General features: G+C 44.7%; 1 protein-coding gene across 1 annotated transcript; it reads left to right on the plus strand.

Moving 5' to 3' along the window:
• The first annotated feature begins 5992 nt into the window (after positions 1–5992).
• Positions 5993–21260, plus strand: crispld1a (cysteine-rich secretory protein LCCL domain containing 1a). The gene is made up of 15 exons (XM_061093897.1): positions 5993–6231; positions 6697–7027; positions 13580–13698; positions 15386–15518; positions 15598–15713; positions 15893–15993; positions 16081–16272; positions 16972–17032; positions 17121–17187; positions 17369–17499; positions 17623–17666; positions 17764–17836; positions 17934–18009; positions 18101–18234; positions 20315–21260. The coding sequence occupies exons 2-15, from the start codon at positions 6767–6769 to the stop codon at positions 20364–20366; spliced, it is 1560 nt and encodes a 519-aa protein (XP_060949880.1). The 5' UTR covers positions 5993–6231; positions 6697–6766; the 3' UTR covers positions 20367–21260.
• The last annotated feature ends 2765 nt before the right edge of the window (positions 21261–24025 follow it).

Consider the following 24025-nt stretch of genomic DNA (forward strand, 5'->3'; position numbering starts at 1 on the left):
GCCGATCCAAGCCTCGCTCTGTCCAGACAATTCTGCTATTGTGTCTGTTATCCTTTTTGAATAAAGTGCAATGAAAAAAGGGATCTCATCGTTGGAATGGAGAAAATATATCACGCTGTTGATTAACTGAGGTATAATTATGATTTTACTTCCAGCAAAATGATCTTGTTCTATTTTTCAAGGCTGTCTCAAATTCTTGCAACCGGTCCGAATGTGCAAACCATGCTCAACCCTGACATTCTCCTGTTGTTGTGAACGTGTCTGACCCGGACTCTTCTTCAGAGGTGAAAGGTAAACTCCAGAAAATGTCAAATTGTTCATGAAATGTTTCTCGATTTCTTGTCTGAAAACAACTATTTGTCTACGACAATCTGCACCATAATCTTCATTGGATCATTTTCCTCAGATAACCATGATATTATTTTCAGTCTGGAGGAAACTGTAGGGCTGTCAGGTGGGAACCTGTTGACATATGTGTTTCCCTGATGTCAGCGCCCTGATGCATGTTTTGGGATCTCCTCAAACGTTGGCATGTACATGTTACAACTCTTTAGCATGCTGTTTGTAACCCTACCATAAATCTCTCAGGGCAGCAGAGTTAACTACGGGGCAAGTTTTTTTTTTGCACTGTCTTGTTGGAGTTATCCTTACTTCAAACAAGGAGTAAGAGAAAAACGAGCTGCTCGGGTACACAAATCATTTTGCGGTGTCTCAGATGCCTATTTTGGTCTTTGATGCTGTTTGTTTAAGACAGTGTCACCCTGACGTGACACTGTGGGGAAATGTTTCATTCCTCCCTGGTTTCCACGGTCGAATCTACATGTCCTCCCTACGCTCGCCACACCTGAGCAAGCGCTGATGCTCATGCGATCAGCCAGAATGAAATGAGACGCCTTTTCCCTTTGAGCTGAATGGCTTATGTTATGCACACTTTTCTCGTCTAGTGACTTTTCCTTGGCGGAGTAAGCTCCTCACACGGTCCAGTTAAATATAAATAAAGCATATCTGGCACACCTCAGTATATATATATTCCACTTTATGACAGACGCCATAGGCTGGTGTCGTCTGTCGTGAAACTGTATAGTCTGTATTCACCTCTTGTGTGACATTAAACGGTGTCACATGTTGTCAAACCAAAATGTCCGACCCTGGGACAGACAGGACTTCACCCTCCCTCATAACAAACGACTGCAAGGTGTCCCATGTCTGTCCCCTGTACCCTACAGTGGTCTTTGTCTTGGACTGGTCCACACCAGCCTCCACACGGGGCCTCGCAGGGACTTCAGGCGAGCGACATTCTGCAGCAGCGAGACTTGGGCCAAAATCAATGTCCTCTCCGAGGCAGAGTGCTGGGAAAGTGCTGCGTAATCAGATGGGCTTCCCTCCTTCACTCCCAACGCTCTTTATCAGCAATCGCACCGAGGCTCCGATGCTGGAGCTGGCTTTAACCTCTTTGCTCTTATGATGTATCGTAGTATTATATAATTCCTTGTAATGGGACATCATGTTCAAACAGGAGAAGTTCACGTGCTCTATTATTATCTCAGTTGCTTAAAAGAAGCCTTTTGAATGTCGGTGAACCAAACCACACATCAGATCCAACAAAATGCAAGATTGTTGCATCCCTCCCAGGGGATGAGATCAGGTGACATTAGCCCCGGCTGCATTTTGGCTTTGTTGTGAAATGTCGTGGTTTTGCACAACCACAAGCGGCATTTCTCTGGAACCCTCAACACAAGCGGGAAAACTCAATCTGACATACAACAAGGGGGGGATGCTTCTGGTTACCCACAATTCCCTCAACTCCCCCCCTACCTCAATAGGATCCATTTACAGGAACTTTAGCATTTTCTGTTTAGTCGACATCTTACTGTAAGACACCGGGAGAGAAATAAAGTGTCTCGGTCAGATTCCTCCTTCGTGGTTGAATAGAAACATTTCGGTTTGTCAACATGAAGTAATATTTAGATTTTCTTCAACCTGAACTCCTGCACTAAGAGATGCACTTTGTCTGAGAGCCACAGCATGCTATATGTTAGTTAAAGGACACTGACACCTGGTGGTTATGTGAAGAATTAGCCAATCTCCCTGACATAAAGCCTGATATTACAGTACTATATAAAAAAAAGTCACACATAGAAAGAAAAAAACATAAATGGACACACAAACCCATACATTAACAATATTTACCACCAAAACAATACTCAAATGTAACCACATTTCATAACTGCTCTTGATGTTTGATTATGTTAATTTGGACGTGTTTTTTCTATTTGCATGTGTTTTCTTTATTAGCAGTGTGTTAATAAACAGAACTTACCATATAAAAGCTATTGCTCACCGGTGCAATGACATCTGATCACCACAAGGGGGTGGAGGCCGACAAACTAAGCCCAGACTGACCTGAGGTGTGTGTGTGTGTGTGTGTGTATGTGTGTGTGTGTGTGTGTGTGTGTGTGTGTGTGTGTGTGTGTGTGTGTGTGTGTGTGTGTGTGTGTGTGTGTGTGTGTGAGGCAGGCCTTCTGCTGAACACTGCTGATAATGTCACTAAGCACTCATGCACGACGTCTGCCAAGTGACCTTGATGCTCCTTACTCCCCGTTCTCACCCCAACGCCATTCGAAGCGCCCTGGCCTCAACGCAGCTCATCCAGAACCATCAGGGAGCAGCTTGCCAGACAACGCGGGCCAACCAAAAGTGTCCTGCGGTTGTGTGTTTGTGTGGCTCTCTGTTGTGTCCAGAGGCTACTGTTGTGTGTGGATGCATTGGGTCTGGCAGCCCTCGTGCATTCTGCAGGGTTCACGGAGTTCCTCGCAAGACCACATGCGGAATGGAGGAGGCCGCGTCTGGACCCGTGGCTCAACACTGACTGTGTGTGTGTGTGGGTGAGATAGAGAGAACAAGGGGGAGACAACAGAGAGAGGGGAGGACAAGCAGAGGAATGCAAAGTGATGTGTGTGGTTTGTGTGTGTGTGTAAGAGAGAGAGAGAGAACAAGAGAAAGGGGAAAGAGTGTTTTTGTGCAGAGACAGAAACACACACAGGTAGGAAGTGGTAATAACAGAAAGTATAAATATGAAATATTAAGGCGGACGGCACAGCAGGAAGTAGTAGAAAACAATAGATTCAATAAAAAAGAATGGATGACAGGGAGAAATCTCATGAAACACCAGAAGCCAAAGCATGAAATCATTTATATTGCTCCTCCGCGGGCGCAAAATAGTGTATATTCTGTGCCAGGCACTGCAATAAACATTAATCAGAGATTGTGTCGTGTGTTATAGATGGCCTGACCTAAATTACCACACTGTAAATCACTGGAGTCCCTGTGTAGTTTGTAAATATTTCTTTTATCCACATAATTTCATTTTCCCGATCAGGGTCAGACATGAGAGTCAGTTTAGATCGGCCGTAACCTTAATGTAATATTACGTCAGTTCATATCTCGGGTCCACAAAAGTTAGTTTGAGTGTTAGAAATAATTAAATGTTTTATGTATTGACTCACATGTTTATGTTGTGAAGGCACAGACCCACACACACACAGACACACACAGACACACACACACCGACTGTCAGTACTCACAAGTCCTGTCAAGAACATGCATATGGACCCTGTCAATCTTTTGCTGCCTCACCTCTTACTCTGTTACTCTCAAACTCAAACTCAAACACAAACACACAAACACACACACACACACACTCTCTCTCTTGCCACTTCTCAATGTAGAGCAACATTAATTCTATAGCAGATGAATGAATGTTTTCAGCTGAGCGTCCCTCCTGGGAGTTTGGGAGCGAAGTGAGACCGTTGCTATTTCAGCTGCAGTGGGAGAGAGAGAGAAAGAGAGAGAGGGGGGGGAAGCCCACCGGGGTCCGACCGCAGGGAGAGGGTCAGTGCTGCTGCTGGTGTTGCAGGCCGAGGCCCCTGCTACTGACCCAGAGAGCAGACAGTAAACCCTGGGTTTATGAAAGTTCAGAATGCGGTGGGTCCCCTGATGTGAGGGCCCTTGTATCACATGTACAGAAGCAGGTTAAACAGCAGAGAGAGAGAGAGGATATTGCACATGGCTAAGGTGTCCATGACCTGCTGCATCGCAACAAGGGGCATCGGGGGGATGTCAATCAGTTCATTTTCTCAAGCTGTAGATTCAGAATCCGCTTTATTTGTCATTTCCATATTAAACTCTACAGCAAACATGGGAGTGAAATACCGGATTCCACAGATCAGGGTGCAGGTCCTATTTAAAACGGTTATATTTAAACATATATAAAGTAGTTAAAGCTGTAAAACTATGTCACTTAGGCATCAGAATTAACAATCCAATAAATAACATCATATTTTCAGTCACATATGACATTTTTTGTTTAGAACAAGTACTTCTGATGTCGTAAATACTTTTACGTGTAGTGGAGTAGTTTTACATTGTGGTATTTGTATTTCTCAGTACATCTGCAGGGAGGATAGCTAGGTAGATATGTTTTAGTGTTAACTGCATAAACATGTCTGAGTGAGAGATCTGTCTCTTCAGGCTCAGACTCACCTGAGGCCTGAAAGCCAAAAGACAAACCCACCAGAGTCATGACAACAAGGGGATTTGCTGAAAACACACACATCGATGCTGGCTGGGGCCGGTGTTTGGTAAATTACAAGAAGACTGTGTGTGTGTGTGTGTGTCTCCACCTGTGGAAAGTCTGTCTTGTCTGTATCCAGGGAGGGGTGGGGTGGGGGGGCAGGGACAGGGACAGGGCCTGCTGGTGATTAGCTACTGTTTTCCACTCGTGCCACAGCTCCCACTGAAAATGACCAGATGACAAAAGGTAAAGAACTTGCCCCGGGTTTCCATTATGGAATTCGCTGCCGGGAGAGGAAACGGTGACGACAAGTTGGGGGGTGGGGGGGGGGGGTTTGGATGTAACAGAGAGGTGGTTTGTGTTTTAATCCCCCCACGGAGTCACCTGTGAACAGTTAGACTCCGGCCGGCAGGGGAGAATGGGGCCACTTTTGGCCGTGTGGCCCCACGGAGGAGGAAGTTCTGGTTTAAGTTAATATGTTATTGACCGAGGTCTGTTACCAAGAGGAACAGTGGAGCAACACGCTGGTACAGTAGAGCTGGTTTCCTCTCTGAGCATGAAAGGAATCATGTTAAAGGGACTGAGGTCTGTTTATTAAGTGATTTTTATTAACCACTCAAAGTGTTACATGAACCTACAGCTCAACTATATACAGTTTTTTCTATCATACACTATTTCATCAGACAGTTTGGGCTCCAGAACAGAGGATTGGGCCACTCCCCCCCATTAAAGGTAACACTGATTTAAAGAGTTTGTTCCTTCAATGATGGGCCTGTAAGCGAATCTAGATTTAGAGCTGTATAGTTTCTGTTGACACCAAAACTCAGTTTACTCCTGGGAGAACTGTGTATGTGCACATCTTATACTCATGTTTTATTTTATAGGTCATATTCCTACATATTTTTATTTTTGCCTTGAAGTTACACCGTGCTGAAGCCCCCTCAGCACCCCCACTCCCAGCGTCCTTGGATGTCTGTATATTATTGTTTTATAACCAAACAAAGTAGATAACATTTTAAGATATATTTAAAAGTAACATTCAATATAAACTTACTACAATGGGGACAGTAGGCATTAAAACTTTTCTGGGTTTGTGTGTTTTTGCTGTGGAGTGGAGACTTTCTGTGCATGTGTGTGTCACAGACTCTCATGTTTAACTTGCTGATCACAACACTGAAGTAGATAAATGAAGTTTCTGCTCGGATTACACAGAACAGGCTTCAGGCTCCGGCGCGCACGACTCCAGGACGCGCGCGTAAAGGTCCTTGGCACAAGCGAATGTGGGCCGGGTCCATGTGTGGAGGGGCGTGGTCGGGCCAGGGGGCGGATCTCTCGCACCGCAGCCAAGCCAAGAGGATAAAAATGTGGACAAGTGATGCTCCCGCAGCTCCGGAGCGAGAATCGCGAAAGAAGAGAGACTTGAACTTCCTCTGTCAGCAGGCTGGTGGACACGGAGCGCAGTGATTTACGCACCAGATCTTCAGCCAGCGACCTGCTCACTGCTCCACCTGAGCCGCGCAACTCCTCCACCCTGAAGAGACGGATCTTTAAAAAAAAGTTTTTTATTCTTCATAATCTCTTCCTGCTGCAGACGTCTTCTCACAGCCAGATCTCTGTCAGCATCTGGAGCAGAGGGCTCTGTTCCAATTCATTAAAAGGTAAATTATCTCCAAGAGTTAAATCACACCACTCAATTTTCCATTTCCATGTGCATTACACTTCTGCAGTCTTCCATTAGGCATTGGCTCGTTCTATCAGCACTGCAGCACGCATACCAAAGGAGTTCAGCTCACAGTATACACACAGGCAGCAGTGTGAATACATTAGCTGCATTATGAATCATTCTGTGCACTTTACTGCGTCTTCTTATGTGATTTGAAGCGTTTCTGTCCTCACTGGGTTCTTGATTTAGGGAAAAGAGATGTGAAATATTCAGAGGGAGTTCAACACTTGCAGGAATTCCTCTCACCCACCGCCTGCCAGCTCACCCTCAGTGAACCGCAGTGTCTGCAGGCCAATGTTCTGTCCACACCGAGCTCAGTATTGACCCAAGTTATTCATCAATGTGATGCAGAACAGTTATTTCAGTTTCGCTCTCTCTCTCCTCTCGGCTCCTTTTCCAGCTCACAGCCGGAGACAGCTTCTTCCAGCCACATTCAATCCGAGAGCATCACCAGTGTCACTATACCGAGGATGAGTGGTGAATCCCTCCACTGGCTGAGGGGCGCGTCCCTGCTGCTGCTGCTCCAGGCCGCCACCTCCATGGTGATGCTCCCCAACGCCACGGGCTGGCAGCAGATCCTGGACAAGTATCTGGACGAGGACGGGGACTGGTGGGAGGCCAAGCAGAGGGGCAGGAGGGCCATCACGGACAGCGACGCTCAGCTCATCCTGGACATCCACAACAAGCTCAGAGGCCAGGTCTACCCTCCCGCGTCCAACATGGAGCACATGGTAGGTGGATGGAGGATGGAGGTGTTGGGACGTGCACCTTCAGAATGATTCCCAGAGTTTAATGGAGTTTATATATGTGTTAAAACTCTTTGACCCCATTCTGAACTCCAGGAGAGTTGTGGTCCGTAGAGCTTAGGACTGACCCAGTCACCTGACCACTGAGCACTTGTCCCACTTGACTCAGTCACAAGCAGCACGCCAACATCTAGGCACCTTCACACACACACACACACACACATACACACACACACATACACACAGACACACAAGTTTATACTCATGTGACTTTTGGTTGTTTTGCCAGAAGAGAAGAATTCCACCGACTTGCCAATGATCACATTACTACGAGGTTTTTCTCTTTTCTTTTCTTTTTTCTTACTCATGCTAACAGATTTGTTTGACTTTATCCCCTGGCCATCACGTGTGTGTACAGCGCCAGATCACTTTTCACAGTGCAATTAGAATCAGAGCACGGCACCAGGGCTTGTTTTACCAGCTGTCTCACCCCCCACTAAACACACACACACACACGTACACACACACACACAGGCACGACACACCTTCTTAAAGTTAGTGTGCCGCAGATCTGGAAGTTTTCCAAGTACACTACATGTGTAGGCGCTGCTTGACCGCCACGGTGCATGGCCACCAGCAGCACTTAGAGGTTAAATATCACCACGGCGTGCAGAGGATAATGAGCTTTTATCATCGTTTCATCTCCGCTTAAAGAGCCGCAGAACAAAAGGCAGTATTATTCTATGGCGAAGGCAAATAAACAGTTCGTGCTGGGGGCAGTTGCTGGACTGTGTAATTGTATAATTGAGAGGTTGGACTTCAGGACCCCTTGTGTGTGTGTGTGTGTGTGTGTGTGTGTGTGTGTGTGTGTGTGTGTGTGTGCGTGCGTGTGTGTGTGTGTGTGTGTGTGTGTGTGTGTGTGTGTGTGTGTGTGTGTGTGTGTGTGTGTGTGTGTGTGTGTGTGTGTGTGTGTGTGTGTGTGTGAAGTTCGGGTTGAGGCACACCAGTGGAGAAACGCTGAGCCAGCAGTGTGCAGCTCCTTTCTTCTGTCTCCTGTTACAGTGGGCTGTTTTTTTTTAGCTGCAGGGGCACCCAGGGGTGAAATGTGGAGAGGCGTGCAACAAGAGGACGTGAGGTGAGAGAAGGAGAGAGAAAAGTTGAGGGAGAATACAGGGGTGAAGATAATGGGGATTTGCGAGGAGGAAGGGGGAGGCAATGAAACGCAGATGGAGGGAGAGAGGACAGCAAAACAGGTGTCGAAATAATTGAAAAGAAGATGAAGAGGAAATGAGAAAAGAAAGACACATTTCGAAGAGGCGCAAAGTCAGAAGAGACATTGAATTGTGGGGATAAACGCCAAAATCTTATTTGCTATTCTGTTGTGTCAACATCTTTCAGGCGGAAAACTCTTCACGTCACACGTCAAGTGTTTTTGTTTTTCTGCATTTTATTTTGAAAGGGGCTCGAGATTCTCCCTCAGTCTGTGTTGAACTGCTGTCACCTCTCAGAAATCTCACAGCTTCACTGTACTGGAAGACTTCCTAGACATGCTCCCCTGCTCCTCAACACACTCATGCATGTACACACACAGATACACACACACACACACACACATATACACACAGTCGCACAAATCCTGTTGCACATACATCGCCATTTGCCCATCAGCTCTGTTATTTCATGAAACCATTGTATGAAACCTGAGTGACCCTCCGTCATCGCAGAGATAACATCAACTCAAATCCCTCTCCTCCCTCCCTCTTCATCTGTTTCATTTTCTTGCCATCCTTCTCTTTCTCTCCCATTCTCTCTCTCTCTCTCTCTCTGCCTCCCTCCCTCTTATCCCTGTGGCTCCGTTCCCATTCTGTCATTATCCAACACAGAGGCCCAAAAAATTCCCCCGGATCAGCATTCGCACTCCGTAGCGATCCACAGAGCTGCAGTGCTGCCTCAGTCGGGGGGGACGGCGGCTCGGCCCCTCGCTCAAATGTTGACCCACAGGTATAAACACAGACGTGTCGGCGTTTGAAGTGATGTAACAAACAGAATGCATCTTGGGAGAAAGGTCCACACCTTCCTTTATGTTTGACTTGGCTCTGCTGGGCTGCACTCAGGTGGAAGAGATGCTTGTGATTCGGGATGAAGCTGGTATTGACATTTTGCTCAGGATAACTTCAGTTTATCACTTTAATTTGTTGTCGCACTCTTGTGCTTCACCACCTGTGACGCCCTGGTGAGACAATCATTAAGGTTAGAAAATAAATTTGCCCCTTAATTAACTTAATCTAAGACATATATCTGAGACGTATTTAGGCAGCATCTGTTTGGGGGTAAAATGGTTTCCTTGAATAGTAATTATCAGCCTCCACTTTTTTCTCAACTTATTCTACAGAACAATGCCACATGCACTATCTTATTTGTGGAAACATTTCACCCCATCCAATGTAGAAGGAGAGGCTGTGTACATTTGCAAATACTGTGCAAAGACCTATGTTAAGAATGACACAACAATGCAGAAGCATATAGTCAAGTGCCCAAAGTTTCCTCAGGGTTCAAATCAGCCTATAACAAAACAAAATGTTTATATTTATGTCTGTATATGACAAGGTAAATACAGTTAGTATAAATTATCCACAAAATTTCCAGTTTATACCCGTTAATTCCCGTATATTACCGTATATTCCTGTTAATTCCCGTTAATTCATATGGAAAGTTTCCAACTTTGAATATTCCCGGAATTTTGCAACCCTAGAAGCAACCCAAACATCTTTTGTTCCAGCAGCAGCTTTGCTGTTGCAGGATCCCTTATTGCTTAGTGATGAATTCTTTCCAGAGGGACGTGGGTCTGTCCAACCATCATCTGATAATATCCAGAAATCCAGAAAAACCTTCAAAGGGAGCTGCCCAGGGAGATCTGACACAAATGTTCGAAACACTTCCACTGGTTTCTCTACATGTAAAGAGCAGCAGCTGAACACCATGGTCCCTGTAGCTCTTAAGAGCAATCCACTCCATATCCATGGCTCCAGTGAAACCCCAACAGCAAGCGATTAACATTCATCCTTAATGTCCCCAAACAGGGCGGTCCCCAGGCCGCATAGCAACCAGGAATATTACAGACAGGCGACGCATAGAGACAAATCTCAGCCCAGGCGGAACCTGCTTAATGTAATGCCAAGGATGTAAACAGCACTCGTGCCAAACTCTGCTACAATGAATGGCTCATGACAGGACCTTCTCTGACTGGTTCAGGCAACATGGTCACAAAGGTTTGCAGCAGTGATCCCTCAGGTAGCTTCATGGCTGAGACAGATAAAAACCCACATCCCCTCAGGTTCAGTCTCTACTCTCCTTTCCTCGTCCTTGGCCCTCACTCCTGCAGAACACCTTCTGGTTCCTTGGCCATACCTCAAACCAGAATCTCACAGCTTTGCATCCTGTCCAGATGGGAATGTCTTTTGGGTTTAGGAGCTGCTCAAAGCTGGCGAGACCATTCCTGCGCTCACCAACTTCCTCTAAACTCTCCGTGGGAGCTGTGGTTCTGGAGCTGCTTGTGTCAACAAGGCTGGGAAAGGCCGAGTCCATCTTTCTCAGCTTCCTTCTGCTGTGGTGAAGCGCCAGGTTTATGGATTTCTGCAATAAAAAGAAACCACCACCGTTATTGACGCAGCTGTTTTTGTGCAGCTGTTCTCTGGAGGTAGATATATTTCTAGATCTGATAGGTTGATACTTTTGTTATTTGTAAGCAAGATTACACTAAAAACGACTGCACGGATTTTCACAAAACTGCGGAAGGATGGAGTCAGAGAAGAACCCATTAAAGTTTCTGCTTTCTTAAACAGATTGTGAGATAGGGTGGTTTCTGTTTCATTTTCACAGATTTCCCAGGGAATGAGTCAAAGATCAGGCATGTTTAGGGAACTGAAATCTGTGAGTGTGTGAGATCTGGTGCAGCTTGAATGAAATTACGAGGACTGTGGGGCCTTGGTGGAGGTATGTGCTCTACTGAGTGCCATCCTAGTAGATGATACCATTATTTCTCCTGAGACAACAAAAAACTATATCAGACCAAAGTTAAATATCAGCCTAACTACTCGTCTTGTGCCTCTAAGTGAAACAGCTTCCTGCTCATGTTGAGCCGACAATCCTTGTTTATGCTGTTCTCTGATTAGAGCTGGAATGTTCTCCATGAAAAAAAAAGTGCAGCACGATACTTTTTATATCTCTGGTTGAAATGACAGGAGTAGTTTGGGCAGGGAAAGGAAATATGCTCAATATTTAGAGCTATTCGTTTTTCTTTAAATCACCCCTTTGTCTCCTTGTCTTCTCTTTCACGCCGGTCCATCCCCTCCTCTCCTCTTTTCTGTCAGCTTTATTGGCTTCTGTCTCTCCAACTCCCACATCGTTATCCCTCTTTTCATTACTTCTCTGCATGCACCATTGATTATGAACAGGAAACCCAAACGTGCAGAGGAAGTACCCCTCGGTAGCCTCTGGAATGCAACCACATGACCACGTTTTAAAAAAAAAAAAAAAAAAAAAGAAGAAAAAGAAATGGCCACAAATGAAGTGTTAAGTGAAATAAACAATGCAGTGTGCGTAGTGCTGAAAGACTTTAGCAAGGGAGGTGTTTTTTCTTTACGGGCCCCAGCAGAAGTGCGGTTGGGTGGTGGGTGGTGGTTTGGGGGGGGGGGGGGGTGTCCTGGTTGTCGGGCTAACTGTACAAACAGCAGCGGTTTGACAAGCCGGAGGCTATCCAGGTTCAACAGCTGACACAATGCGACTTTCTGGGGGCCTGACGATGATGGAATGGCTTTGTTCAACGGATCGATGGTATTTGTGTTTTTTATTACTCGAGACATTCCTCAGCAATCACGTCTCCAAGAACATTCCCCAACTAGACGCTGCAGCCAGACATGTTGGTGGAGATCTGCCGTAGTTGTGGTGACGGATAAATGTTTTCAGACCCGTAACTGTCCATTAATGGTGAAAAACATTGTGCTGAGTCTGCTCAAGCACAGGACGTCCCATGTGCTGTGGTTTGCAGATCATTTGGCAGTTACCGCAGCTCAATGTCTCAACGTGTTTCTGTCTGCTTATCACAAGCATTGATTGTTTTTTAGGGCAAGGATGTCACTCGTCGAGGAAAATCGAAGAGCAGAATGACGTGAATAGAAATCAGATTCTCTCAGAGGAGGCTTAGATCGCTCCAGGGTTTCTGTTTGAGTATCATTGCAGAAGAAAAGGGTGATAACCCAGGATTAGGAAATAGATATGACAATACTGACACACAGACACTGATTTGCAACATACTGCCGAGAACAGAGGTCATTTCTGAGCAGAGATAGCGTTTCGGGGAAACAAATTCTCATTCCTCTTTTAGCCCCGACTCTGTCACTCATCATTTATCATTACTGTGCAAGACAGACCTCAGGCAGCTACATATGAGGTTGCTTTAAGCCTGCAACACTTTTTTGTAGGTGTAGAAATTAATAAAAAAAATACTCCACGTCTCCAACTGTTAATTTGCTCTGTATGCCAGTTATAAATACATAAATACATCCACACAACAACCAACACAAGGAGTGAAAAGAAACTGCTCAGTGGCAAGAGTTAATTTGCAGCAACGCCAGACATCCTGTTGTTAGGCAGGTGTATGTGTGTGTGTGTGTGTTTGTGTGTGTGTGTGTGTGTGTGTGTGTGTGTGTGTTTCGGGTGTAATGCAGAAAACAGCAGTTGTTTCTGACGTGGACTGAAAGTGGGTGATGGACGATGGAGGGAGGGGGCGGTGGCGCTGGTGGTAGCGAGGGAGTCATTTAAGTGTCTGTTATTGGATTAGATTTCAGAGAGGGTAAGCTATGACTCTCAGGGCCCAACGTGTGAAATGTAAAAAGCCTCTGACACCTGCGTTGGGACGCGCTCGCACGCGCTCGCACTTTTCGACACGCACATGCACAACTAATAAACTCTCTCACAGAAACATGTCGCATTGGAAAACACCCCTCCGAAGGTGAAAGCGAAGGTGTGCAATTAAAGGAACATACAGTGTCCTGCAGAGGAGGAGTCACAGCTGGTGTTATTCTAACATTTCTGATGGGAGAATGTAGGTCAGCGGGGAGGAAGGACACTCTTTGCATTCCCAGAAAAAACCCAAATGGGAACATGATCCCTCAGAATGCAACCAGAGCCAAACTTGACTGAGAGGGCAATTGAGAGGGAGGTACAGCGAAACAAAAGCTTGTACCCAGAAATCTCACCAGAGACATATGGAAGGTATTACTTACTCCTTTTTTTTTTTTTTTTTTAATAACACCCAAGCTTACGGGAAAACCAAGGTGGAGAACTAAGAAAGTCTGAAATCTTTTTATACAGTGGCAGCGAAATGTCAACACATTGTAGATCTGCATTTAGAAACCATTATGTACAGACACAGCAGCTTGTCTTAGCTTATAACATATGATAAGGAGATTTCTCAACACACACTGAACCCACGTCTCCGCATTGAGGCTTTGTTTCACTCTCTCGTCTTCCGTGCAGGTTTGGGACACAGAGTTGGAGCGCACAGCAGAGGAGTGGGCTGAGACCTGTCTGTGGGAGCACGGCCCGGCAGGATTACTGCCACAGATCGGGCAGAACCTGGGGGCTCACTGGGGAAGGTAAAGAATAACTCTGAATTCACAGTTTCTGCATTTTTACACTTTAATACAATCAAAGGTTGAGGGTAGAAGACAATGCAAGGTCAGTGTGTGTGTGTGTGTGTGTGTGTGTGTGTGTGTGTGTGTGTGTGTGTGTGTGTGTGTGTGTGTGTGTGTGTGTCTGTGTGTGTTACTTCATGACTGACTTGCATTGTATGGGTAGGAATCATGTACTTTATATAAAGATGGACAACATAAAAGCTCCACCAAAATTTACTGCATAGCTTTTTGATCGCCACTTGGTGGCTGGCTGCGGTATAGGTCATAAACTCCACCTCCTCCTCTATGTTAGCGAATGGGACACGGACCAAACTAAAAAGTTAGAGTAGATGTCAAAGTATTTTTTTTCCAAGATGCTTTCTGTCATGTTAGGTAGTTCTTATCACACTGATGTATGACAGAGTGTTCATTTTTCCAATAAGTTTGGCTTAAAAGCAGGGTGAAACGCCATGATAAACAGCTGAGACTGATTGGATTGCATGCATCGATGGCACCTCACTGCCGCCGCTCCATCCCCCGATCGCTACTGAGCAGACTAAGACCATAAATGTGCCAGATGGCAGCAATCGTTTTGGCACCGACAATTTTGACGTTTATTTCTGGATTGTGGGAGGAAGTGGAGACCCGTTGTCGATCTTTATTTAAAGTGGTCGGATCAGAAAATAGGTACATTACTTATACACAGTTGGCTCAGAACCTGCACACACAGGCACATCTCCCATGCTATATTCATGTAAAACAATAGAAAACATGCACATATAAAAATGCATTTAATCCACCCATTACATTTTGCATTTGCACAAGTCAAAACACCCATATATTAATATCGATTTAAGCTAAAAAACACACTGTACGTCTCTCGTGGTCCTGGCAAAGTTACACAACCAAGAGCCAGCAACGCTTTAAATGGCTCGTTGAATCACAAACTAAATTTGTTCCATTGGTTCACTCAGCCTCCTGTAGTGCACCTGAACGCAGCACTGCCTCACACAAGAGACTCTTGTTCCACTTCTAATCAAATCACTCGGCCGCCGTGGAGATGTCCACTTGATTCTAATAAGATTATCTGGCTGCACCTGGCGCCAAATCAGTGTCGGTGCTCGGCGGCTGACATTTATTTACAGAGCACAAACGCCTGACTCTCAACGGTCGTGTTTTTGTTTGCTTTGTTACCAATGGATACTGAGTGCAGATGGTAACTAGGCGACATATGTTGGAGGCGTGACTGAGTGTAATTAATTTGATCTTTTCATATTCTGTATCAGTCCTTGGTTCAGTGGCCTTGTACTGTAAAGGTCTCACTTCACCCTATCAGGCCATATTTGAGAGTTTGGAAGTTGAACTCCTCTGCAGCTGCTACTTATGCAAATTTCAAAATGTATTCTGAACAGTTGCTTTTACAGACTTAATAGTTTCTGAAAGGATATGTATGAATTTCCATTTGCCATTTATATGTACGAGGGTTTTTGTTTTGCACCAGCAATTATTCAAATATCAGGCAACACATAAAGGTCACCCTAAAATATGGGTGTTGTAAAATGAGCTGCAGTGAGCAGGGAGAAGCTTCGATGCATAAAAACAAACTCCCTCGCCAACAGAGGAGCAAGACAAGAGAAATGATGTGAACCTCTGTGTCTCGTGTCTCCAGGTATCGTCCACCCACCTTCCACGTGCAGGCCTGGTACGATGAAGTGAAAGACTACTCCTTCCCTTACCCGCAGGAGTGTAACCCCCACTGCCCCTTCAGATGCTCCGGCCCAGTTTGCACTCATTACACACAGGTAGCTACTGTAAGTCTGGATGGCGCTGTATTGTCTGGAGTTTGTGTTTCACTGTCTGTCTCCTTCGCTCTCTTTGCAGCTGGTGTGGGCCACCAGCAGTCGGATCGGCTGTGCAGTCAACATGTGCTACAACATGAACGTGTGGGGACAGATTTGGGCCAAAGCCGTCTATCTCGTCTGCAACTACTCACCGAAGTGAGTGCATTTGTTGTGATGCACTTCCATGGATATGTGACTGAGATACAAGCTGCATGACAACAACAATCTCACGTCGTCCTTGTTGCATTAAGATGTGACAGTTTCACTCCCAGTCAAAAATGGGGAGGTTGGAAAGCAGCATATTCATGTTTTTGCTTTTCATTCTACACTCACAGGGGAAACTGGTGGGGCTATGCGCCTTACAAACATGGCACCTCTTGCTCCGCCTGCCCCCCCAGCTATGGAGGTAGCTGCAAGGACAACCTCTGCTATAAAGGTATGTGTGCGGGGGGAGAAATAGAGAAAGATGGAGGAAGAAAAAAAGAAACGCTTACTACCCTTGTTTTTGTGACTTTGCTTGAAGATGACAGTTCCTATCCTCCACAAGAGGAAACGGAGGAGAACAACTTCATCGAGCAGGAGGCCCCTCGCGCTCCGCAGAAGCCCCGCCCCCGGGCCTCCAAACCCGAGCCGCCGAGTCTCCCTGCCCCGGCTCCCACCAAGCCCCCCACAGAGGACCTGCAGAAGAATGAAGTGGTCAACACACAGCAGATGTGTAAGCTGCCATTTAACTGTTTATTCTGTATCTCGTTACATCTGAAACTGGGGGGGGTGTGCAGGATCTGGTTTTAGTAATGGGAGAGGCACAGGGCGGCAAGAATTATAGCACAATATCTGCTGTAAGAGAAACTGCTTTTCGAAATTGGGTTAAAACCAGAGAATTGGTGAGTAGCTGCCTGCTCAGTGTTCAACAAGCATGAAGGGAGAACAAGAGCAAGGAAAACAGGTCTTGACCGGAAACATTTTGACTGCAACTTATCTCAAATTGCCTTGATTTTCTGTTCTCTTTAACCGTCCTCTCCCTGATTAACCTTGACAGTTCCTCAAGTGGACTAAATATTGCAAGTCACTCTCCGGAGCAGGGAGGGGGAGGTCTATTTTGGCACGATCCCCCTGAGTGTGTGTTTGCTTTCGGATGGCTGAGAGGGGCTGAGGGGTGAGCGGGGGGCTCGCTGTGGTTTTTAAATGGCTTCCTCTCCGCCTGTGCTTGTAAGCTGAGACACTTCCTCCAGTACTGCTGACCACCCCGAAACCACGCTGCAGGAATTCTCCTCTTTGATTCCTGAAGCATCACAACAAGAAAAGTCCTCGCAGAGTCTCAGACAACTCAGGCTTTTAGATGAATGTTAGTGCCCCTTCATACGAGTTGTGTCCTGTACGAGCACTGAAGTGTCTTCATGTCTTTGTGTTCCAGGTCAGCTCGTGACCTGTGACACTAAGCTACGAGATCAGTGCAAAGGAACGGCGTGCAACAGGTACGATTAACATGAACTTGAATGAAATCGACAGCAACACAAAGTTGTGTAAAGCAAAAACACTTCACACCATCTCATTTATCTGCAGATATGAGTGTCCTGCCGGGTGCCTGGACGCTACAGGAAAAGTAGTTGGGACAGTTTACTATGAAATGGTGAGTAGACAAGTTGATACAAATCCAGCATGATGTTATCTGATTGGGTGGATTCACCTTCGTATCACAGTATTCACAGCTGCAGGTTCTGCCAAAAGACGTCAAAGAGACACTGGTTTACTTCCCTGTCAGCAAATGAGCTGCAATCCAAATGTAATAAATGTTCTTTTTTTTTTTGTAGCAATCCAGTGTGTGCAGAGCCGGTCTACATGCTGGTGTCATCGATAATGATGGAGGATGGATGGATGTAACAAGACAAGGCCGAAAGGACTTTTTCATCAAATCCAACAAGAACGGAGTCCAGTCTACAGGGTGAGGACATTTTATTACACTTGAATCTAGAATTGACCGATGATATTTGATGGCACAATTAATCCAAACATAAGTGACAAATAATGTAGTCTCATGTCAGTCTTGTGTGTTTCCTGTTGACAGAAAATACCAAAGTGCTAATTCCTTCATCGTTTCCAGAGTTACAGGTCAGTCTGAATCCTAATATGACACTGTCATTTACCTGCTGAATAAAAGCTGTGCTGCGTTGTTGTATTTATTGGCACTGTGTGTGTTTTTCTACAGTCAAAGCCATCACATGTGAGGCCACAGTTGCACAGTTGTGTCCTTATCAAAAACCTGCAAAACACTGTCCAAGGTAGGAATCCGACTGCTCATCTACCTTTGCTTTCACGAGTTCACCGCCTTTCTGTAAATTCTAGTCATTGACATCGTGTCCACTTGTTCTCTTGTAGGTTATACTGCCCGAGAAGCTGTTCAGAAGGGAACCCACACATATCCAGAGTCATTGGAACCAGAATTTACTCTGATGTACGTCCCACATTTTGAAGCTGAATTCATGTTTGTTTGTTTTTTAAACAGAAATGAATAAACATGTCTCTTGTTTCCTTTCCTTTTGTAGAAGTCCAGTATATGTCGGGCAGCAGTCCACGCTGGAGTCATCAGGAACGAAGCGGGCGGTTACCTTGATGTGATGCCAGTGGACAAACGAAAACATTACATTGCTTCGCACCAAAATGGCATTTCCTCAGAGAGGTATGTGAAGGCTGCTCTCGTGGCTGCTCGACAATTGTTATTGGTTATCTGTCCGGCCAGGATGTAGCACCTGCTGAGTTCTAGTGTTTTCTGCACTATTGGGATAACCAGAAATATTTCTATACATAAAATCCATATGGTGTTAAAAACATTCAACATCAGTGAGAGTCTGATATACAATTATTTTTTAAGGATATTACGAGTCTTATTTCAGCCCCTCTTTCTTGGATCTTTGGAAGAAGTGAGGCGGGTAATTTGCTGAGGTTCAGAGAGGAGGAATGAGAAATCAATGGCTCGCAGAACAGAGAGAAATTCATCTCCTCTGCCCTCCTGTGTGGACCTTATCTTTTCACGATACAGGCGGTCCATTACATCTCTTATGTCGTGCACATGGACAGGTGATTAGCCTGCTTCTTGTTGCTTCTGGTTTAAAATAATTAATTGCTTGGCAATTAGAGTAGAGAAGATCAGTGCATTCCCATGCTGTTCAGATATGAGTTTATTTTTTGCTAATAAGGGAAAATGTTGCTTCTGCAATGCAAAAAAGGAAACATAAGCACGGAGAATAGAGGATTTTATATCAGGTTTAGCTTTGTCTCATCAATATGGGATGTGTACAAAGAGGGAATGGATTATGTTGAATGGCTGCTCTCTATTCTTGTTGTGGAAGCACCACTGAGCTCCACAGGAAGTATTTTCTGCCTGTGGTCATCAAACTGTACAACTCCTCCTCCTTATGCAGGGAGGACCATGGACTATAATCAGACACCTAATTCCAACAACATGCACAATAGTGCAAAGTGCAATATTATGCTGCTTTTTTCTTTTCGTGTGCATTACCTCTCATGTGCAATAACATTATTCACATGCAAATTTGTTCACTATCACACAATTTAATATCATGTGACATATTTTCAATATAATTTCCAATATTATTCAACTGATTTCAGTATTGTGTGCAATATTTCAATTGAAGTATCATAAGCAATATACAGCATTTCCTACACCTTTATCATTTCATATTGACTGACTGCCACTTAAGTTAAATATTACTCTCTCTCTTCACAATACACTTGGACTATTACTTAATTTCTTAACAGTATTCCATTCTACTTATATTGTTCTGTACTGTTATCTTGGAGCAAGCTGGCACAATAATTTCCTTTGGAATTAATAAAGGCTTACCTTATCCATTATATCTTAAAACACATATATCAAATCCTCCAAATTCTACCTTATTTGGTGCCAGGTGCAAACACACAGAAACAGAAACAACAGTCATCATTGCTATGTAAGGTAGCGATAGGAATGTTAAGAAGCTTAACCCGGGCAATGCAAATCTATGCAGGTTATAAGAATGTGCTATTTTTTGTTGAGTGTTTAGCTGTGACAGTTTGAATCGGGAGAGGAATTCATAATTAGGAAGGTTATATAATTCATCGAATGTTTGGTTGGTTTGGATTCAATCTGAGTTGAATCTGTTCTGTACCAGGTTATAGCAGCATTAAGGTTACAGGTCTATACCAGGCTCTTACAGCTAAAAGTGACCCACATACTATGTACTGTGTTCCACTTATTTGAAAAGTAACTTTGGGTGGGTCGCTGGTCTTCATAATGACTGTTGTTAACATGACCTGTGTGGAGGACAAACACTCACAGTCCTTCTTCTTCTGTGGCCTTCCCTCACTCCCTCTCTCCTCTCCCTCTCACATTTGTCTTTGTCACTCTGGAGACACGCCTGACGTCCGTTATTATCTGCCCATCATTTATCTGTCTCCTTTAGCGCCACAACGTGTCTGTCTTTCTTGGATTAACACACAAAGTCCCTTGTGTTTGTGTAAAAATGGCTTGTTTATCTGTTTTCCCAGGGAGCCGTTGTTTGTGTCTAATCTGTCATCAGAGTGTCAGGCAACACACTGACGCACACATTTCTCCGTAAAAAAGCTGAAGTGTATCTGTTTGTGCGGGTCCGTCATCTATACGTCTCCCCCTGTGCAAGAGGCCGGGACATGTTTCTGTGTCTGACACATGCCGCACCCCCGAGCTGACTCTCCCTCTTGTTCCTCTCTTCCCCCTGCAGCCTTCAGAACCCCCCCGGAGGAAAGGCGTTCCGGGTGTTCGCCGTGATTTGAGTGCCCCCCCGAGGGCGGCTTCACCAAACAGAAAGTGCACTTGGGCGGTTGAATAGGCGGTAATCAAGCCCTGTTGTCAAACTCAATGAGTGAAATGTTTCTGGCTTTGCTACACCGCAGGGGTTAGGGGTCGTCTCCGTGACAGTGTAAACCCAGCAACAAACACTTGACACACACACACACAATAAGAACCTGTTTCTCCTCCCTTGCATGGAGTCTGAATTCTGTCTTCATGAACTGTAAATATCCCTGAATGGTTTGCTCTAGGTTCTTGTACATATCTGTTAATATAAAATGTTTTGTCTTTGTGCCGTTGTCTTGCCTTTTCAAACAAGTAGCTCTTTACAAATACTGATTATAGAAACACTATGATATAACAACGTAATGGCACTTAAGGATAAATATCATGATTATTGTCTGGCACATTTTTACTGGTGCTCTGGAGGGGTGTCTTGTCATATTTTGTACTTTTTTGAATGATTGGAGAACAGATTGTTATACTTTTATTTTTATATGATTATGCTTTACAGTGACATGATTCATAAAGGATGCTGCTATATGTTCTCTTTTTGTATTGTGGTTGGAATTTGCTAGTGTGATGTGGTTTAGTTAAAACTCCCTGCAGGTCAGGAAGTCCTCTCATCCGTCAGAGTCCTTGTTCTCTTAACAAAACCTATGCACCTGACTACAGAAACAATACTATGCAGCAGCTTCATTTCATGCAGTGTGCTGGGGAGTGACAACAAATATATCTGCTCATATTTTTTTATTTTACCAGCCCTTGTTTTTCATCCTGCAGTCTTTATTAGGGGCAATTCATTGTATTGTTGTGGCTGTTTCTCTGTGCATTATATATGTATATATATATATTTTCCTACCTCAGGTTGTTAGGAAAAGTCCATTTTGCAATAAAATATTACAGCCTCCACAACTTTCTCGCCTACTTGTTTTTAACATTTAAAAGTTCATTTGACATTTCTCCGATAGCCTGTTTAAACTTTTATTTGGTTTTATGATTAGAATCAGTATCATTCAGTGCTTTTTAAACACAAACCATCCATTTACAATAAATAGCATCTGCTCTAAGTACCTGCCATTGCCCCGAAAAACATTTAATTCCATGAAATGTAAAAATGTATTTTCAAAAATTGACAAATGTCCCTTTCAGACTAATGTTAGTATTGGATTTCCTGCTCTAAATCTGTGGCTGCTGTGGAGAACGGGGTGGCGCTGCATGTTTTTTTTTTCACCTATTCTTGAATTTTTTTCTCTCTAAGTAATATGAACATAACTCAGACGCATGTTTACTCGTACGGATTTATCCCAGCCTCACACCGCACCGCCTCAGATTCATTTCTAAGCATAGTCACAGGTCAATCTGCACGAAACGCGATCTCTTGAAAACGAACATGTAAATAACATTTTGTAGCTGCAGACTTCGACAGGAAATCTCTTAATTGTCCACAAGTGAAAAGGCAACACACAACATAAACCTTGGAGTATTTGCACTCCACACTCGGCTGTCAGAGTGCCCGGAGCACTTCATGTGATATGGGTCAATCTGGGTCACAATAAACTCATATTAAAACTGACAATCTGTGCTAAAACCTCAATGGCAATGAGTCATTTCACATTTGCTCTGGCCCAGTGGATAAGCATGCGGAGCCAAAACAGAGAGGATCAAAGTACCTCAGGGGACTGGCAAAAATGGTTCTTTTTTTATAGGGTTGAAAAAAAGACTGAACCCAATCCCCCAGACTTCCAGGGCCGTAGCTGCGTTTGAGGGAGAACCCTGCCCTTCTGATGTCAAAGTCTCAGAGGATGTGACGCCCACACACACATCCACACCGGTTATTCTTTCAAAACTCAGAGGGTGGAAGCATTTGATTTTGAAATGTCCCAGCCTTCCTCTCGAGGTCCGTCACCGGGGAGCGGAGTTGTCACTCCTCATTTGCTTCTGAGCGGCAGCGGAGTGAAATGACCAATCCATAATGACTCCCACCATATTGTGGTCCGACAGTGTTATGATGTCTGGTGGGCTGCAATAGGTTGTGACTCAAGCTGCCAGTCTTTGTTACTGCCAAGACAACTCCTACTAAATCACGATGGCTTATATATACATATAAATACAGTCGCTGACGGGTTGGCACTGATGTGACACAACACAAATGCAATCTCCATCTTCATTTGCTGTGTTTTTTATAGGTGCGAGAACGGTGATTACACATCTATTTGCATTAGTACACGTCATTGCACCCATTGTAGTAAAAGTACACGCTACAGTCATGATGAAACTCACATAGGAGCAACAACTTGATCATCGACCATGAGAGAAAGGAGATATTGTGTGCGCTTGTGTATAGAAGGTTGACATCCTCTAATACTTCTATAACTTATTACACACTTTGCATGAAAAATAATATCATATTCGAACTTGCTGGGACAGTCACGCACACACACACGCTCATTTATGCTCTGACACCATCACGTTTCTATTAAAACCACTCACTTGCAATTGGCTGACGAAAGGGGCTGCGGAGTGATTGATAGGCCGTCCATGCGCGCCCAGGTTCTGCGAGAGAATAGAGAGGCATACATCAGACAGGTGTCAAAATTCACAGGAGGTTGCGATGATGAAGAATGAAAGGAAAGAGGACGAGAGGGAGAGCAAAAGGGAGAGGTGCAGGACAGAGTAAAGGGCATAGAGATAACCTGAAGGCTCGGGGGGGGGGAAGAAATAGAAGCGTTTTGAAGTTTAGACTTTTTCTGACACCATCAGGGACATGACACGGCGTTCCTCATCCATCCCTAACTATTATGCAGTGTTGTTGCACGTTGATGTTGAGCTGCATGTTCGCATATAAACGACTAGAGTTTTCCACTAGGGGGCACACCACAGAACGCACACAGACCCTTTGCTAGCAAATTTGCATTTAAAAAAATAATTAAAAAAACTTGGCGACACTTCTTGTGATCTTGTGCAGCCTCTACATCGCCCCCTACAGTTCCTGTGCGTACTGCATCTCGTGAACACGTCAGGTTAATTTCTGAGGATGTGTGCAACCGATGCACCGATTGGATACGGATACGCCACGCCATGATGTGTGTGCGTAGTTTAAGACAAGTGCATTTCCACCCTTAGAGTCCATGAAAACAATACAAAAATATCAGTGACGGATTATCGTGTTCCCGGTTGTATGTGACCCAGTAGACAGACACGAAGGTGCATTAGGCGTAAAGTGACAGAGCGACAGCCACTGGCCCATTAGGAGCAAGGAGACTGAGCGCCATGAAGACAGATGGGATGAAAGACAAGCTTGCAGCTAGCAGGGCCTGCATGGTGCCACCAGTGTTTTCACACTGTCGTTTAAAATAAGGAAGGCCATTAATAACCTCCTCACTGTGCTCTGGTCTGCTGCAGTCTGGCGCTTCTCGCTGAGCTAAATGTGGAGCTGCATGGCAGCAGACTGGCAGACTGTGTCAAAGAAAGCATATATACCTGAGGAGAGGGAAAGACAGAGAGGAGGCAGACCGAGTTTGTGTGTGTGACTCTGAATCCGTCTGTGCTGCATATGTTTGAGTGCATGTGCTGTATATTTGGGTTTAATTGTGTTTTTTTCGGACTTACTCACCTGTTTGTTTATGTGCCGCCTGTCTCA

The sequence above is a fragment of the Limanda limanda genome, chromosome 20, assembly GCF_963576545.1.
Source record: "Limanda limanda chromosome 20, fLimLim1.1, whole genome shotgun sequence".
Lineage (NCBI taxonomy): Eukaryota > Metazoa > Chordata > Actinopteri > Pleuronectiformes > Pleuronectidae > Limanda > Limanda limanda.

Excerpts from the sequence above, each read along its gene's own strand:
- crispld1a (XM_061093897.1), top strand. The coding sequence starts at position 6,767 with ATGAGTGGTGAATCCCTCCACTGGCTGAGGGGCGCGTCCCTGCTGCTG. Across the intron at positions 18,010-18,100 it reads GAACCAGAATTTACTCTGAT|AAGTCCAGTATATGTCGGGC; the intron begins GTACGTCCCACA and ends TTCCTTTTGTAG. Across the intron at positions 18,235-20,314 it reads AATGGCATTTCCTCAGAGAG|CCTTCAGAACCCCCCCGGAG; the intron begins GTATGTGAAGGC and ends TTCCCCCTGCAG.